The sequence below is a fragment of the Ruditapes philippinarum genome, unplaced genomic scaffold (genome assembly GCF_026571515.1).
Source record: "Ruditapes philippinarum isolate M1 unplaced genomic scaffold, ASM2657151v2 ctg697_1_1_1_1, whole genome shotgun sequence".
In the NCBI taxonomy this organism is placed as follows: Eukaryota; Metazoa; Mollusca; class Bivalvia; order Venerida; family Veneridae; genus Ruditapes; species Ruditapes philippinarum.
This window is the reverse complement of record NW_026859667.1, coordinates 51,488-69,611: the sequence shown is the minus strand read 5'-3', so window position 1 is coordinate 69,611 and position 18,124 is coordinate 51,488. Positions and strand designations below refer to the sequence as shown.

At 33.7% G+C, this 18,124-nt stretch overlaps 1 protein-coding gene and 1 pseudogene across 1 annotated transcript; both read left to right on the top strand.

The window, feature by feature from the left end:
• Positions 1 to 1,787: 1,787 nt before the first annotated feature.
• Positions 1,788 to 17,578, top strand: LOC132757451 (medium-chain specific acyl-CoA dehydrogenase, mitochondrial-like). Its single transcript, XM_060748731.1, has 14 exons — positions 1,788 to 1,822; positions 2,403 to 2,505; positions 6,070 to 6,167; positions 7,030 to 7,099; positions 7,628 to 7,728; positions 8,180 to 8,260; positions 9,044 to 9,236; positions 9,500 to 9,546; positions 10,540 to 10,611; positions 11,126 to 11,194; positions 14,152 to 14,247; positions 14,478 to 14,654; positions 15,483 to 15,554; positions 16,131 to 17,578. Exons 1-14 carry the CDS (start codon positions 1,802 to 1,804, stop codon positions 16,203 to 16,205), a joined length of 1,275 nt encoding a protein of 424 aa, XP_060604714.1. The 5' UTR covers positions 1,788 to 1,801; the 3' UTR covers positions 16,206 to 17,578.
• LOC132757448 (histidine-rich protein PFHRP-II-like) lies at positions 3,076 to 3,960 on the top strand (annotated as a pseudogene).
• Positions 17,579 to 18,124: the final 546 nt, after the last annotated feature.

Here is an 18,124-nt window from a genome sequence, read left to right as displayed (position 1 = left end):
AAGATCACGATTCAGCAAGTGTTTTGTCAGAATCAAGTTTATCAGTGCAGTTTGTACTTGTAAAAATGAGTCACTTCTATACCCATATCTTCAAACTGCGGAAAATCGTCATCATTGTGGTGAATACTTTTATTATTTTAGTACAGTAACGAATAATTTATTGTTGGAAAAACGCACGCCGTATAATTAAAAAATAAATGGCTTCAGCTTTGACAACGTTTCGACGATTACGTCATTTGACCACTATGTTGGTAATGTCATGTCACGGCTCATTTCTGTAACATAATAATGATGACTGACGTGTTATGATGGGACATATTAATAGAATTAATATGTATCATCATCATAATCATTGACTAATAGTGATGATAATGATGATGACAAAGATGCTGTCAATGATGGTAGGGCTATTTCGTGATGGTGATGATGATGATAATAGTGCTTGTGTGAAGTAGTACCATTGATGGTAATTGAAAAATAAGTTAAAAATCTTACGTAATAGTAATTTTACTGTTGTTGATGTTGTTGTTGTTGTTGCTGCTGCTGTTGCTGCTGATGATGATAAAGATGATGATGATGATGATAATGAAAATGATGATAATGATGCTGATGAAGATGATGATGATGATGATGATGATGATGATGAAGATGATGATGATGATGAAGATGATGATGATGATGGTTGTGGTGGTGATATTAGAGTAGAGCCACTGGTGGTGACTACGGTGGGCTGGCGGTGGCGGTGGTAGAAAAAAATGATGAGAATCTACTAACAATACAGTACTGAAGGGGAAAATGAGAAAGTAAAAGAAATACGACTACTACTTCGATTATGATGATGATAATGATAAATTAATTATAATTAAAATGATGCAGATGAACAAAAATTTTGCTGCTGCTGTTGTTGTTGTTGTTGTTGTTGATGATGATGATGATGATGATGATGATTATGATGATGGTGATGATTGTGATGTCGCTTACAAGTCAAGATGTGTCATGTTACCTTTAAAGCTGCACGCCTCCAAATGAGCCAAAATAGTTCAAGAAATCAATATTGAGAAAAAAGTACTGAAATTTTAAGAAAGGTTTAAGCATTCATTATACAAGTTATATTGTACATGTTATGTGCGGTTTAAGACTGATTTTTCAGTATCTTATCACCATATTGCTACTGCGTTACTAACGCAGAACTTTAAGGGCTGTTGTTTTGCATATGTTGTCCACTTTTTGGTATTCTAAGTGCTGATTGGAATATGAAAATTATTTTATTTGTTCACCTCACATCATTTTACTTTTAAATACATTTCCAAAATTTTCATGAAAATTAAGCTTCCAGTAGCGTGCTGCTTTAACCCTCAATCGCAACTTCAGTCTACGGTTATTCTAAATAATAGCCGAGGATATTCCGATTGCGTTATCCTTTGACCTCATCGTTATCAACAAACTCCTCACACTGATTACCTCCCTTGGCAGAATTGTAATCACTGCCTTCACAGACGTCACATGATGATGAAAGTCACATGACGTAACGTCGAAATTCAAATGTAAATATCGACCGTTACATAGAAAATCTAACGTCATTTTTCTCTTTCTGTTTTATTTTTAACTTTTTGAACCTACGTCCGTTATATTTTAACAAAAAATTATCAAAAGTACACAAAATAATAAAAAATAAATTAAAAAGCTAAAACATATAAATATCCAAATTTGGATATTTCAATGTTTGTGATGGCAGAGATCTCTGTACTGATAAGGGGAGATCACTGCGTAGGAGATTGCGTTATCAATTCTAACCTTCAAAATGGCGTCCATGATAAGCAAGGTAAAAAGCTTTCCTTTTTATGAGCAAATTGTATTTTAATGGATAAGTAATTAAACGCTTACTAATTTCTACATGTCTCAAGATTATATACATCAGAATTTTATAACAGGATTTCTTTGTACTAAAAATAGCCGGCGTTGTGTAACAAAAGTGTGCATGAAATCGGATACTGGCTACTGTACAATAAGTGAATAACGATTTTCTTACTTACTTTCATGCGTGTCATTCTTTTTATTTTGTAAAACAGTAAAAAAGCAAACATTGTAACTTGTCTAATATGTCGTGTTAGAAATTTCAATCATACATGAAGAATGATATGTTTAGACTTATTGATTATATGTCCACTCTAGTCAAAATATATTGACGTGACAAAGCTTGATTCTGAGATATTTTCGTTCTGGGGCAGAATCCCGCTTTAGAGGCGAGATATTGCCCAGACACGAAAATAGCACAATATCTCGTCGCGGAGTACAATTAGTTGGACTAATGTCCACTCCAGCTGTTCAGTTAACAGGTTAACAGGTTAAAAATGTGGCAAACATAAATGATTTGATAATTTGGAAGTTGTATATGATTACAGGTGACACGACAGAGTTTAAGATTGGCAAGATCTGGTGCTCGAGCCTTGTCAACACCTTCCTCCTCCCCTGCTGGTGATGCTACCAGTAGAGGGTATAACTTTGGTAAGAAAGTTTGAGCCCAACAAATTCTACAGGGCTTTTAATTATATAGACAATGGTCGCCCTAAAAAAAAAGATCAACATCTATGTAATATTAGTATCACTGTATGTAAAATAGGTCGGTCTTGCAATCGAAATATTTAGATATAGCTGCGGCTAACCAGCTGACCTAACTTATTGAAGGTCAGTGGTTATACTCTGGCTTAGGCCAGAAATAATGAGGATGGGGTAACATAAGTCTTGTCCACCTGTAAACCTGAAAAAAATTTCATAATAATTTATATGTCCTTTATTGTATTAACTATTGGTTTTTTACTTAAAATTCAACAAATTAATGATTGTACATATTGGACATCTGAACATGTCGACCATCCCTTTATTTAACAAGAAAAATTTAAAATTCTAAGCAGAGCATCTTTCACACAGACAATCAAACACATTCAACAGAATGAATCTTACTTACCTTTCCATCACTGTTCTATTATATACCACACTATTACAGATATATACCACATTATTAGAGATCTATAACACACTATTACAGATCTATACCACATTATTAGAGATCTATAACACACTATTACAGATCTATACCACACTATTACAGATCTATACCACACTATTAGAGATCTATACCACACTATTACAGATCTATACCACACTATTACAGATCTATACTACATTATTACAGATCTATACCACACTATTACAGATCTATACCACACTATTACAGATCTATACCACATTATTACATATCTACACCACACTATTACAGATCTATACCACACTATTACAGATCTATATCACACTATTACATATCTACACCACACTATTACAGATCTACACCACACTATTACAGATCTATACCACACTATTACAGATCTATACCACACTATAACAGATCTATAACACACTATTACAGATCTATACCACACTATTACATATCTATACCACACTATTACAGATCTATACCACACTATTACAGATCTACACCACACTATTACAGATCTATACCACACTATTACATATCTACACCACACTATTACAGATCTACACCACACTATTACAGATCTATATCACACTATTACAGATCTATATCACACTATTACAGATCTATAACACATTATTACAGATCTATATCACACTATTACAGATCTATAACACACTATTACAGATCTATAACACACTATTACAGATCTATACCACACTATTACAGATCTATACCACACTATTACAGATCTATACCACACTATTACAGATCTATATCACACTATTACAGATCTATAACACACTTTAACAGATCTATAACACATTATTACAGATCTAAACCATATTATTAGAGATCTATACAACACTATTACAGATCTACATCACACTTTTACAGATCTATATTACACTATTACAGATCTATAACACACTATTACAGATCTACACCACACTATTAGATATCTATACTAAAACTATTAGAAATCTATATCAAACTATTACACATCTATACCTCACTTTACAAATCTATACCACACTATTAGAGATCTATACCACATTTTTAAAGATCTATATCACACTATTACAGATCTATATTACATTATTACAGATCTATATCACACTATTACATATCTATATCACACTATTACAGATCTATACCACACTATTAGAGATCTATAACACACTATTACAGATCTATATCACATTATTACAGATCTATACTACACTATTACAGATCTATATCACACTATTACAGATCTATATCACATTATTATGCTCCCCGAAAAATTTCGGGGGAGCATATAGTCGTCGGGTTGTCCGTCCGTCCGTCCGTCAGTCCGTACGTACGTCCCAAATTCGTGTCCGGCCCATAACTTTGTTATTTGAAGTCGGATTTTAAAATTATTTCACAGAAATGATCACCATATTGAGAGGACGTGTCGCGCGCAACATTTGGGTCGCTACCTTGAAGGTCAAGGTCACAGCATGACCTTGCAGCAAAATTGTGTCCAGTCCATAACTTCATTATTTGAAGTCGGATTTTAAAAATATTTCACAGAAATGATCACCATATTGAGACGACGTGTCGCGCGCAACATTTGGGTCGCTACCTTGAAGGTCAAGGTCACAGCATGACCTTGCAGCAAAATCGTGTCCGGTCTATAACTTTGTTATTTGAAGTTGGATTTTAAAAATATTTCACAGAAATGATCACCATATTGAGACGACATGTCACACGCAACATTTGGGTCGCTACCTTGAAGGTCAAGGTCACAGCATGACCTTGCAGCAAAATCGTGTCCGGTCCATAACTTTGTTATTTGAAGTCGGATTTAAAAAATATTCCACAGAAATGATCACCATATTGAGACGATGTGTGGCGTGCAAAATGTGGGTAGCTTCCTTGAAGGTCAAGGTCACAGCATGACCTTGCAGCAAAATCGTGTCCGGCCCATAACTTCCCTATTTGAAGTTAGATTTAAAAAGTATTTCACAGAAATGATCATCATATTAAGATGACATGTCATGCACAACATTTGGCTCGCTACCTTGAAGGTCAAGGTCACAGCATGACCTTGAAGCAAAATTGTGTCCGGCACATAACTTCATTATTTGAAGTCGGATTTTACAACTATTTCACAGAAATGATCACCACAATGAGACATTGTGTCGCGCGCAACATTTGGGTTGCTACCTTGAAGGTCAAGGTCACGGTATGACCTTGCAGCAAAATCGTGTCCGGCCCATAACTTTGTTACTGGAATTCGGATTTAATAACTATTTCACAGAGATGATCACCATATTGAATCGACGTGTCGCATGTAACATTTAGGTCACTACGTTGAAGGTTAAGGTCACAGCATGACCTTGCAGCAAAATAATGTCAGGCGCATAACTTTGTTATTTGAAATCGGATATTAAAACTATTTCACAAAAATGATCACCATATTTAGACAATGTGTCGTGCACAATATTTGGGTTGTTTTTACACTTTGAACTTTGTCTGTGACATAACTCTGACACAACAAGAGGTATACCTTCCTGTGTCCAAAACATATTCGGGGAGCATCACCCGGTTCAACCGGCTCTTGTTACAGATCTATATCACATTATTACAGATCTATATCACATTATTACAGATCTATATCACACTATTACAGATCTATACCACACTATTACTTTTTGGTTGCTTATTGATTATTGACTTTGTTATTTATATGAAACCAGGTGAATAAATATAAATACACATTCTGTCAGAATGTACACTAAGGTGGTATAACAGAATAATCTTAATTATTTTTAACAAATCTATGTTTTAGTGGTTATTAACATAAAAAACTTCAACATTACAAATTGCATGTTTTTGTCTCAATGTAAGTATTATGATACTGTATTATAATAGAACCAAGAAATCACAATAATATGATCTCATGAGATACTTATAGCAGTGATACACAATTGTGAACACTATCTACATGACAAAATTTATGACTTGGATCATATGATTTTACAAGCGGTTCATGCATATTATTATTTATCTAGATTGGCATACCTAAATAACAGGGTTTTATTTAATTTTAGAGCTTACTGATGAACAGAAAGAGTATCAACAGTTGGCTAGAAAGTTTGCAAGGGAGGTAATTGTACCTGCTGCACCTCACCATGACCAAACAGGGGAGGTAATTCAAATTTTATTGTCTATGATTATATCACAGGAAACTGAAATTTGAAATGACAAAAAAAAATTCGAGAAAAAAATAATTACCCCTTCCTACAGAAGGTGTTTTATGTATAGAAGGGGTGATTTTTATTATTATGCCCCCCCCCCCCACCAAACAAAAATGGGGACACATATAGTTTTTGTACCATCCATCTGCCCTTCCGTCCATAAATTTGTTGTTTATCGATGGATCTTAATGTATAGAAGGGGTAAATTTTTTTTTTTTCGTTTCAATCTTTATTTTCCTAATGACTATGTCTCGAAATCCCTAAAAAAGATAATAAAAAGTATGTTACAATGTACATGTGAAAATTTCAATTTTGTTTAGATACATTGTTTATATCTTTTTCAGATTTTCTTACAAATCACTGAAATGTATATTAAGTTGTTAATGAAAACATACCTATACATACCTACAAGTCTAATAAATGTTATAGCTGATGAGAGTTTTGTAGAACCACAAAATTTAATGGTATCAATCTCTTTTAGTGTGATATAGATATGATATAGTGTGATAGAGGTCATTTGTTACAAATTTCATTAGGACCCTGTATATTTTTATTTTAGACCTGTGTTTTTGCTGCTTTTCTTTTCAACTTGTCATTTTAATGTAAGTTCTCTTGGTTGTATCTACTGTCTATGTGCCTGTAACGGGTTTTACAGAAAAGAAGAAGATAGATAATAATTTAATATGAAGATAACATTATTTCTATGACTGTGCTTGTCTTTACTGCACGATATCACTGAGTATTATCTGTAAGATACGAAATAATTCTAATGTTCACAAACATGCCACTTTCAGTATTAATTGAATATTTCAGTACCCATGGGATATAATCAAGAAGGTATGGGAAATCGGATTGATCAATACTCATATACCTCAAGCTTATGGTAAGTTTTGATTAAAAAGCCCATGAAGCCTTAAATTCTTTGTAATATTTTTTGTGCCTCGTTTTAAAGTTCCCATTAAGATTTGCTACATAGCTCAGCCATCTTGCTTCTTCTGTGTTGTCAGCAATTATAGTACACTTATAGTGATTTAGTATTTTGTATGAAAGTCAAAATACTACTTTGTTTACATTTTACTACTCTTATAACAACTTACTTCACATTTAGCACTATTTTCATAAGGGGATAAGTATTTCATAAAATTATGTTCTAAATCCATTAGTACGGCATAAACAATTATTTATTTATCCTTTCCAAAGAAAGAAAAAAATGTTTTACAACGAAAGAAAAATATGTATTCAAACTTTTAGGCTTAATATGCCTTTAATTTGAAAAGAGACAGTTTTAATTTACTGTATATACATAAATATATATATTTCTTTGTCTCTTAAAAAAAATGAAATGGTTTCTTTTATAGAACATATAGTAACGTTTGTAGCATAGTATTTAGCCACTTTATTTTTGTTTAAGGTGGTTTGGGTATGGGAATATTTGACTCGTGTTTAATCACGGAGGAGTTGGCGTATGGATGTACAGGGATACAGACAGCTATTGAAGCCAACTCTCTTGGGGTGAGTTTATAAATATAGGTCTTGCATATCAGACAGGATTATCTACTGTTTACACTGGTGCTGATAAAACCTGTCTAACACCCCCATGTAAGACAAGTCAGGTGGTTTAAATGAGATCATTTCATGGATGAATTGCGTTTTTAGGATGACGCCATTGTGCCGTTATGAATTAGGTTGTAAATTCATTCACTACTATAAGAAAAAAGTACTTAATGAAAATATTAGTTTTTGTATTTTTTTTACAATATATTATTATGTAATATGCAAGGAAAATAGTCAAACACCGACTTTTGTCCCAAACAGAAATATCTAGCTCTAGGATAACTATTTAGGGGAACACTTTATACAAATTTCTTCAATAGAAATAACCAACAGAAGCAGAAGAAAAAAAAGGATATTTGGAAAAAAAGATGTTCAGTGTATGTATAAATAATGTTTATATTAATTTCAGCAAATGCCAGTGATTATAGCGGGTAATGAGGAACAGAAGAAGAAATATCTCGGAAGAATGATGGAAGCCCCTCTAATGTGTGTAAGTCACTATTACAACATGATTTTAGGGCGTCCGAGTCTGAATAGGTTTTAACCAAATTATTTTAGGTAAAGGCCACTTCACCTACCTGTGAACATAAACCCTTGGTTAACTATTGTACTGTATAAAATTATACCCTTACTGTTTGAGTATATAAGGTGTCTGAATTTTTACTGGCCACTCATAGTTACATGGGTTCAAATCCTGTGGGGCTAAATTCTGTTAATCGAGAAGTCTTGTGACTAACTATTCAGCTAGTTTGTGGAAGGCTGGTCATTCTACCCAGGTGTCAGCATAATATTTGAAGTGAAACAAGAAATAGCACCAGCTCTACGTTTGATATTTCATATTTATAATTTGATTGTATAGTCAAAAAATTGAATAATTCTATGACTGATATTGAAAGTATAAAAATGTTTGATATGATTTATAACAAAAAGGGGCAAGACATTTATAATTTGTACATATGTTAGCATCTGCTGTAGCCCAAAAAAAATTTCTTTCTGTAAATATAAAATAAACAGACAAACCACACAAACACGAACATTCAGTAATTATTTATTGCATACGTTTCGGCTATATGCCTTTATCAGTGCAAAACATAATAAAATTACTGGAAGCAATGTCATAAGGGAGCACGGGTTAAACGCATAAAAAATGTTAAGGCATTTTTTGGGGTTTGTTTTGGGTTTGTTTTTTTTTGTAAATATAACAGAAATTGTAGGTGTATTTGCACTACATATAATGCAGGAATTCTATGACAAAAATTTCATATATTTCTAGGCATATTGTGTGACAGAACCTGGAGCAGGATCAGATGTATCAGGGTTAAAGACTAGAGCAGAAAAGAAAGGAAATGAATGGGTTCTAAATGGTTCCAAAATGTGGATCACAAATGGGGGAGTTGCTGACTGGTATTTTGTGCTTGCCAGGTCAGATCCTGATGTGAAAACACCTTCCGGCAAAGCTTTTACAGGTATGAATTATTCATAATTATGTTTTCACTATTACAATTGTAGGTTCACCAACCATATGTCACAACTCTCACATACATTCAGACTGAAATCTTTCCTGTCATGAACCTAGAAAATTCCTGTATAAACCAGACTTACTTTTTTCAGTCAGTTACAGATTAATGAAACTAATACTCAAGTAGGTCTTATCTGGTGTCATTGCCTATCAAAAGTATTTTAAGTATTTCAAAATAATGCTTAATATATTTCTTTGTTAACATTTCAGGATTTATTGTGGATGCTAATTCACCAGGCATAACTAGAGGCAGAAAGGTAGTTGATGTGTTATTCATATTCCATGACTTAATCCTTCATTTCTTTCATTATTAATATTGTTAATGATATAAAATATTTGTTTTTTTATACAATTTTGAAATTGAAAACTGCCTAGTCTGTTGTACAAAATTCTTCTGTATTGTATGAACCACTTTCCTTCAGATTACAGCTCATAACAAACTTAGTTTTGAAGAAAAATTTTTCAAAGGTAACCTTTAGGAACATTGAATGCATAGATATATTAGGCAGAGGGGTGATAAAGAGTTTGGGGGTGAGGGCGGTGTGTGCAGTGTCCAGTTTTGACAGAACCATATCTTCTGCATGCATGTTGGGTTTTAAGTCTTGTTCACAATCATGAGATTTAAGGCAAAGGTCAAGGTCATACTTAAAGGTCTTGAAAAGCTGTCTAGAACAAAACTTCTACTTGCTATGAGGGATTAATTATACATTGGCACATATGCTTGCTAATGTGCGGCGGGATGTCATATTTAACATTCAGCTCCAATTGGTCAATGACAAGGTCACACACAGCAGTTAAAGATCAGATAAAGATATGAAAAGAGTGTATGGACCATTGGGCTGTGTTGGATTGAGGGATTATATTACAGCTGTTCACAATCAGGAGAATTGACATTACCAGCAGTGTAATTCAGTGTATGTTATACATGTATTTTCTTCTTACATTCAGTAAGATTGGTAACAAATGAATGAACATAGAATTCACAATTCACTAGGGGAACGGTGGCCTAATGGTTAAGATGTCTACCTGTCAACCCACGCATCATGGGTTCAAGCCCTAATCAGGTTCACAGCCATGTTTCTTCTTATGTTACTTCCTGGAAATGTATCCAAAAGTGATTGATATAAGTTGCAAGAACTTGTTTTTGCAATCAAGCTTAAATAAATATATTTAAACCAAGAATTCATATTCTACAGTACTTGATTTTGTTTTGTGTAAAATAATATTAACAAATTTGTATATCATTTTAGGAAATGAACATGGGACAAAGAGCATCTGACACCAGAGGAATTACATTTGAAGATGTTGTAGTCCCAGCTGAGGTAGGTCCAAATATTCAAACATCTACATGTATTTATGTAGCATCTGGTAATTAAGTGATACATTTAAGACTGCTGACTTCTGACCACTTGCCTCTCATTATGTCATGGACCATGAATTGTTTTATATGAGGAAGGTATCCCAACTAGTTTTTAATATGAAAGGACAGTGTTTCTACTCTGAGTACCAGCTTGTGATTGAAAGAATGTACACTTTGACATCTGTGGTCTTCCCCCAGCAGTTATTGATGTAGTCATAACATGACCTTACTGTGTTGGTGAAATGTAAAACATAACTGTTTCTTAATACATCTTGTTGATTATTATTGGTCATTGTGTTGCTTATCTAGAGAAGCCACTTAATTAAGTGGACAGACTGCCAAAATTTTACCAAATATGAAATCGATAAAAAAAGACAACAAACAAACAAGCACATGTAGACTTCTTGGCTTATATATCAAAATAATGATAAAATATTTCAATTATATAAATAAGTCATCTATTTTTATGTTTTCAGAATGTTCTAGGCACAGAAGGAGTGGGTTTTAAAATAGCCATGGGAGCTTTTGACAAAACTAGGCCACCAGTATGTTAGCATTTATTGTTTTCTTCTTTCTGACTTTATAGTTTAGTTTTAAGCTCACCTGTCACAAAGTGACAGGGTGAGCTTTTGTGATCGCTTTTCGTCCGGCGTCCGTCCGTAAACTTTTACTTTAAATGACATCTCCTCATAAACCACTAAGCCAATTTCATCCAAACTTCACAGGAATGTTCCTTTGGTGGTCACCTTTAAAAATTGTTCAAAGAATTTAATTCCATGCAGAACTCTGGTTGCCATGGCAACCAAAAGAAAAAACTTAAAATATCTTCTTCTAAAAAACCCAAAGAGCTAGAGCTTAGATTTTTGGCATGAAACATCTTATGGTGAGTGTCTACCAAGTTTGTTCAAATAAAAGCCCTTGGGTCAAAATTGGCCCCGCCCCAGGGGGTCATTGATTTTCCCTATATGCATATAGTAAAAACTTAAAAAATCTTCTTTTAAAGAACCCAAAGAGCTAGAGCTTAGATATTTAGCATGAAACATCTTCTAATGGGTGTCTAGCAAGTTTGTTCAAATAAAAGCCCTAGGGTCAAAATTGGCCCTGCCCCAGGGGGTCATTGATTTTCCCTATATGCATATAGTAAAAACTTAAAAAATCTTCTTTTAAAGAACCAAAAGAGCTAGAGCTAAGATATTTAGCATGAAACATCTTCTAATGGATGTCTACCAAGTTTGTTCAAATAAAAGCCCTGGGGTCAAAATTGGCCCCGCCCCAGGGGGTCATTGATTTTCCCTATATACATATAGTAAAAACTTAAAAAATCTTCTTTTAAAGAACCCAAAGAGCTAGAGCTAAGATATTTAGCATGAAACATCTTCTAATGGATGTCTACCAAGTTTGTTCAAATAAAAGCCCTAGGGTCAAAATTGGCCCTGCCCCAGGGGGTCATTGATTTTCCCTATATGCATATAGTAAAAACTTAAAAAATCTTCTTTTAAAGAACCCAAAGAGCTAGAGCTAAGATATTTAGCATGAAACATCTTCTAATTGGTGTCTACCAAGTTTGTTCAAATAAAAGCCCTGGGGTCAAAATTGGCCCCGCCCCAGGGGGGTCATTGATTTTCCCTATATGCATATAGTAAAAACTTAAAAAATCTTCTTTTAAAGAACCAAAAGAGCTAGAGCTAAGATATTTAGCATGAAACATCTTCTAATGGATGTCTACCAAGTTTGTTCAAATAAAAGCCCTAGGGTCAAAATTGGCCCCGCCCCAGGGGGTCATTGATTTTCCCTATATGCATATAGTAAAAACTTAAAAAATCTTCTTTTAAAGAACCCAAAGACCTAGAGCTAAGATATTTAGCATGAAACATCTTCTAATTGGTGTCTACCAAGTTTGTTCAAATAAAAGCCCTGGGGTCAAAATTGGCCCCACCCAAGGGGGTCATTGATTTTCCCTATATACATATAGTTAAAACATAAAAAATCTTCTTTTAAAGAACCCAAAGACCTAGAGCTAAGATATTTAGCATGAAACATCTTCTAATGGATGTCTACCAAGTTTGTTCAAATAAAAGCCCTGGGGTCAAAATTGGCCCTGCCCCGGAGGTCATTCATTTTCCCTATATGTGTAAAACTATAGCAAAAATTGAAAAATCTTCTATTAAGCATGAAGCATCTTCTAGTGAGTGTCTTCAAAGTTTGTTCAAATAGAAGCCCTGGAGTCAAAATTGGCCCGCCCCGGGGGACATTGATTTTCCTTATACAAGTATAGCAAAAACTTAAAAATCTTCTTTTAAAAAACCCGAATAGCTAGAGTTTGGATATTAAGCATGAAACATTTTCTAGTAAGTGTCTACAAAGATTGTTCAAATAAAAGCCCTGGGGTCAAAACTGGCCCTGCCCCAGGTGTGTCATTGTTTCTAACTATATGTGTAAAGAAAAAACTTAAAAAAATCTTCTTTTAAAAATCCCAACAAGCTAGACCTCAGATGTTTAGCATGAAACATCTTCTAATGGTTGTCTACAAAGTTTGTTCAAATAAAAGCCCCGGGCTTTAAACTTGCCTTGTTCCGGGGGCCTATGTACAGGTGAGCGACTTCAGGGCCATCATGGCCCTCTTGTTACAAATTTACAGCTGAGTAGTTAAAGACATTGACTTCATACTACTTGTCCCACTCCACTGAAGTTGGAACCCCTTGAGCGACTTTAGACTCTTTCATGTGAGGAAGTTAAGCAATGTTGGAGGTTTAACTCAAGTGCCTGAAAATATTGAGAGAAGGGTTTCTGAGGTTTAACCAGTTAACCTGGAAAGGTGCCATAAGACCATGTCAGTTTTCATGTGACTTAAAACCACATCAAAGAAAGAAAGAAGAATGTAATGATTTAATCACTTGGATTTTATTAAGATGCTTAAATATGCAACCATCTCAATTATCTGGGACATAATATGACATTTGTAATCCAGGAGTGGCTCCTTGGGTGTGGTAGAATATCTCAGGGACATTTAATCTCGAACATTGATTCTGTTTGGTCATTTGTCTCCTACCACTGATTCAGAAATTATTTGGGATAAGTAGTTGGTCACTTGTAGAGAAATTGAAAATTACTGGTCAGTTATCCAGTTAAGCCAGTTAGGTGAATCAGCTTGAGATATTGAGTTCATGGCCGAGTGGTTAAGGTTATTGTCTTCAAACCACTTGCCTCTCACCGCTGTAGGTTCAAATCCTGACAGGGACTTTAGATTATTTCATGTGAGGAAGCTATCCAGCTAGCTTACGGAATGTCAGTGGTTCTACTTGAATGCCCGTTTGTACCTGAAATAATGCAGGAAAGGGCACCTGAGGTCTTCCTCCACCAGTAAAGCTGGAATGTCACCATATGACCTATGATGTGTCAGTGTGACGTAAAACCCGATCTGAACAAAAACAAACCAAAAAGAATATTGTGATACGTCAACATAAAGACCAATTAAACAAACATAATCACTAACATGTTACAGGTGGCAGCAGGTGCTGTAGGACTTGCCCAGAGAGCAATGGAGGAGGCCATGAAATACTCCATGGAGAGGAAAACATTTGGAAAATTTATCTGTGAGGTATGTCACCTTATAATTTATGTTAAAATATCATTTTGTCTTTCAGATGATAGTTGAATTACTAATAAACTAGCTTTACTGTTTTAACTTGCTACTTTAATATTCATAGAAAGCACTGATAACTGATATCTGAGGCAGAAACTTACTTTACTTGATAACTTGTGTGGTTATCCTTGACTTAACGCACTAGTCTACTGGAGTTTTGTTATTTGTACTTTTCTTTATTTCAGCATCAAGCAGTATCATTTATCTTGGCTGATATGGCAATAGGTATAGAGTCAGCCCGTCTGGCCATGCAGAGAGCAGCATGGGAGATTGATCAGGGTCGTAGAAACACATATTACGCCTCTATTGCTAAATGCCTAGCTGGAGATGTTGCCAACAAAACAGCCACTGACGCAGTCCAGGTAAATCTTATTTAACACAAGCAATAATCATATTGTCACCTTAGTGCAATAACTGGTTAACTCCTATAATATGTAGAACCTTTGCCAATTTGTATTATTTTTGTTGTGAGTAACCCATGTCAACCGGTGACTGTATTATTATCTTAGTGTAGAAATTGGATAGCTAGGTATTGAATTTCCATAAAGCTGGAAATGCTGGAAATGTCCATTATTTGGGAAATAAATATATCATGGGGAGGAGTCTTGTAAATTCAGATAAGTAAATGAGCCGCGTCATGACAAAACCAACATAATTGGTTTGCGACAAGCCTGGATCCTGATCAGACTGCACAAATGTTGGTTTTTGTCGTGATGGGGCTCAAATGATATTTTGCTTACTTTTACTTGATATTTAGATTGTATTGTTTCCGAGTAAGTAAGTTATAAAAAAATGTTAATTTTATGTCACCACCTAGGTGTGTCTATATGGGGGTGATGGGGGATACAGCTTAGTTACAGTTGTTCATTCTGTCACGGTTTTCTGCTGTTACACTGTCTGTCTATAGACTGACAAAGCAGCAGAATGTTGGCGGCATGCTAAAGACACATTTAGTCACCTTAGTGCAATAACTGGTTAACTCCTATTAAATTTAGAAGGACTTAATGCATTACTGCACTAACTTGACAAATTATTTTGTTATATATCTTGATTTGATGTTATGTTAGGAGAGACACTGTATATTTTAGGGCTACACATCAAACTAGAATAATTTTACATCTAGAAACTGACTGTATTTGTATTTGTCATATTTCATCAGTTAAGTATTTATTGTTTGTTTTTATGTGTAGATATTTGGAGGAAATGGTTTCAACACAGACTATCCAGTTGAGAAACTGATGAGAGATGCCAAAATTTATCAGGTATTTTTTTTTTAATTTTCTTATTGAAAAAATAATGAACAAAGTATTTCCATTGTGACTATTTTACCATATTTTGTATCCATAAAAAAAACTTGTGGATTTACTTTGTCAGCTATGATCAAAGGAAATAATTATTTCACCTGAATATCATGTTTTTACCATAGAAGATTAAAGGTTCAGTTTTGCGTTTGTGCTGTTGACTGTATAAAGAACAGTAACTGTAATGTGAATTTATTGTGAATCATTTACAAATACCTATATGAACTTACTAAGATACATGAAAAAAGTTGTTGAGTTGTCTGTCACCACTAAGAGTTGCCGTATGACTTACAATATATATTTCATATGAATTAATACTCAATGTTTGAAGAATATTCATGTTTACAAAAAAATCTCAAAGATTAAAAATTCCTCAGGACTGTTGGCTCGTAATGAGTAGAATTTATAAGAACCTGATGCAAGACGAGTAGAAAAATGTTGCTTGCACATTGGACCCTGAAAATAAGTTTTGATGCCTGTTAATAATTGTTTTCAAAAAATTAGAAAATCTAATTCATTTAATGTTTCATACTACAGATTTACGAGGGTACGGCACAAATTCAGCGCCTGATTATTTCACGAGAAATGCTGACACAAGCTAAACAACAGTGAAGAATACAGCCATAATGTGTGTTATACTATCTGTGATTATCATTACCATTATCTTAATCTTTGTGTTCAACACATGATGAAATCTTGATGTAGACTTTCTCACTATACAGTTATATGTGCTCAGTACAGAAAAAATAATATTTTTTATCTTTACAATTATGATATTTAGCCTTATTAGAGTCTAGTTTTTTTTTGTATTCATACCACCAAAATAAATGAAGATGCTCAATGGCTCAGGATCAGGATTTACTTATATACTTTCTTACTATAGTAACTATATAAAATGCTCAGCTTTATTGCCTGAAGAACAATTTATTTTGTTGAACATGTATATTTATAATCTCTTTTTTTGTCAAATAAGAAAATTTAAGCATAAATGAAAATGTTGTGGGGTTGAGGTTGGAAGTTTTCTGTAGGGAAGTATACAATATCGATATGCCATATATAAATGTACCATGCACATTTATTAGTACTGTATAAAATCCTATTAAACTTTATAAAAACAAGGGTAACATATATAATCCATGTCTGATATAACTCGTAGATGGTTTGTTTTATATATAAATGATATGATAATTAGCTTATACTATGAAATATGAAATATAATTTGCTTGTGGAAGAAATTTTTAGGAGTAATATACCCTGCTTATATAAACAGAAATACACCTGTTTTGGACACCTGTGTATGCACATGTATATTTATTATTCTAACACGCAGCGATGCTTCACAGTATACCACTATTTAAGATAGAGCAATCAAGTGCATTATTACATGATATGCCTTGCATAAAAAAGAAATGCCTAAACATCATATGAAGACAATAAACCAAATAACGTTGGGAAAATTACTTCCACAGTCAATATAGTTTTACATATTTATATAAATTCTTTTAATTTGCATATTAGAATGGAAAATAGATACATGTATTAGTATAATATTGCGAGTTTTATCGACCTTCGTGATTATATTCCTGCATATTTGAACTCAATCAGTGAATTATTTTACAACAATGTACATTCATATCCATGTTGTAAGGAATTAAACTTTAAGGAAAAAACATAGATTTTCAAACTTGAATAATTATTCCTTAATTGTAAATTGATCAGTATCTATAATTGTCATTTATTATAGAGTTTATTTGTATATATTTGTTATAGTGAAAAATAATAGAATGGCGTTTTTGTTGTCATGACATTGTGTTATTAAAGTGCTAATGCAAGTTTATATTAGAAAGTTACATATTTATAACCAGTGATATTTATGTTTTGTACATCTGTTTATTTGACTCTGTATAATTTCACCTTCATATACAAACAAATGGGTTATATTTCTTTGATTTCTTCATTGAATAATAAAATCATTTTAAAAGGTTTTTTTCCTGTTATTTTAGCTCACTGGTGTTATTTAGCTCACAATGGGTTTATTAGCTCACATTGAGTTTAAATGAACTGTTGTGGTTACTCACTTCATGCCATTTTGAAAATTCTTGGTTTACGTTTTGCATGCAACATTAAAATTTCAAGACTTCTGTAGGTATTCACTTGAAACTTTATACAAAGGGACGTTTGTGGCCGAGTGGTTAAGGTCCTAGACTTCAGACCACTTGCCCTCTCACCACTGTGGGTTTGAATAGTAACAAGGACTTTGGACTCTTTCATTTGAGGCAGCTAACCAGCTAGCCTATAGAACATTAGTGATTCTACTCAGGTGCCTGTTTGCCAGAAATAATGCACGAAAGGACACATGATGTCTTCCTCCACTAGTAAAGTTGGAAAGTTGCCATATGACCTATACAGTGATGGTGTGATTTAAAACCCAACAAAAAGAAATAAAAACTTAATGCATCACTTTTGGATCATCATTTGAGGTCCAGCAGAGATATTGATTGAATTATAGCTACTGTTTTGATGCAACATAA

Bases quoted from the DNA above. Each gene is read 5' to 3' on its own strand.
- LOC132757451 (XM_060748731.1), top strand. From the start codon at position 1,802: ATGGCGTCCATGATAAGCAAG. The intron at 9,547-10,539 runs GTAGTTGATGTG...ATATCATTTTAG, and splicing joins GCATAACTAGAGGCAGAAAG to GAAATGAACATGGGACAAAG. The intron at 11,195-14,151 runs GTATGTTAGCAT...AACATGTTACAG, and splicing joins TTGACAAAACTAGGCCACCA to GTGGCAGCAGGTGCTGTAGG.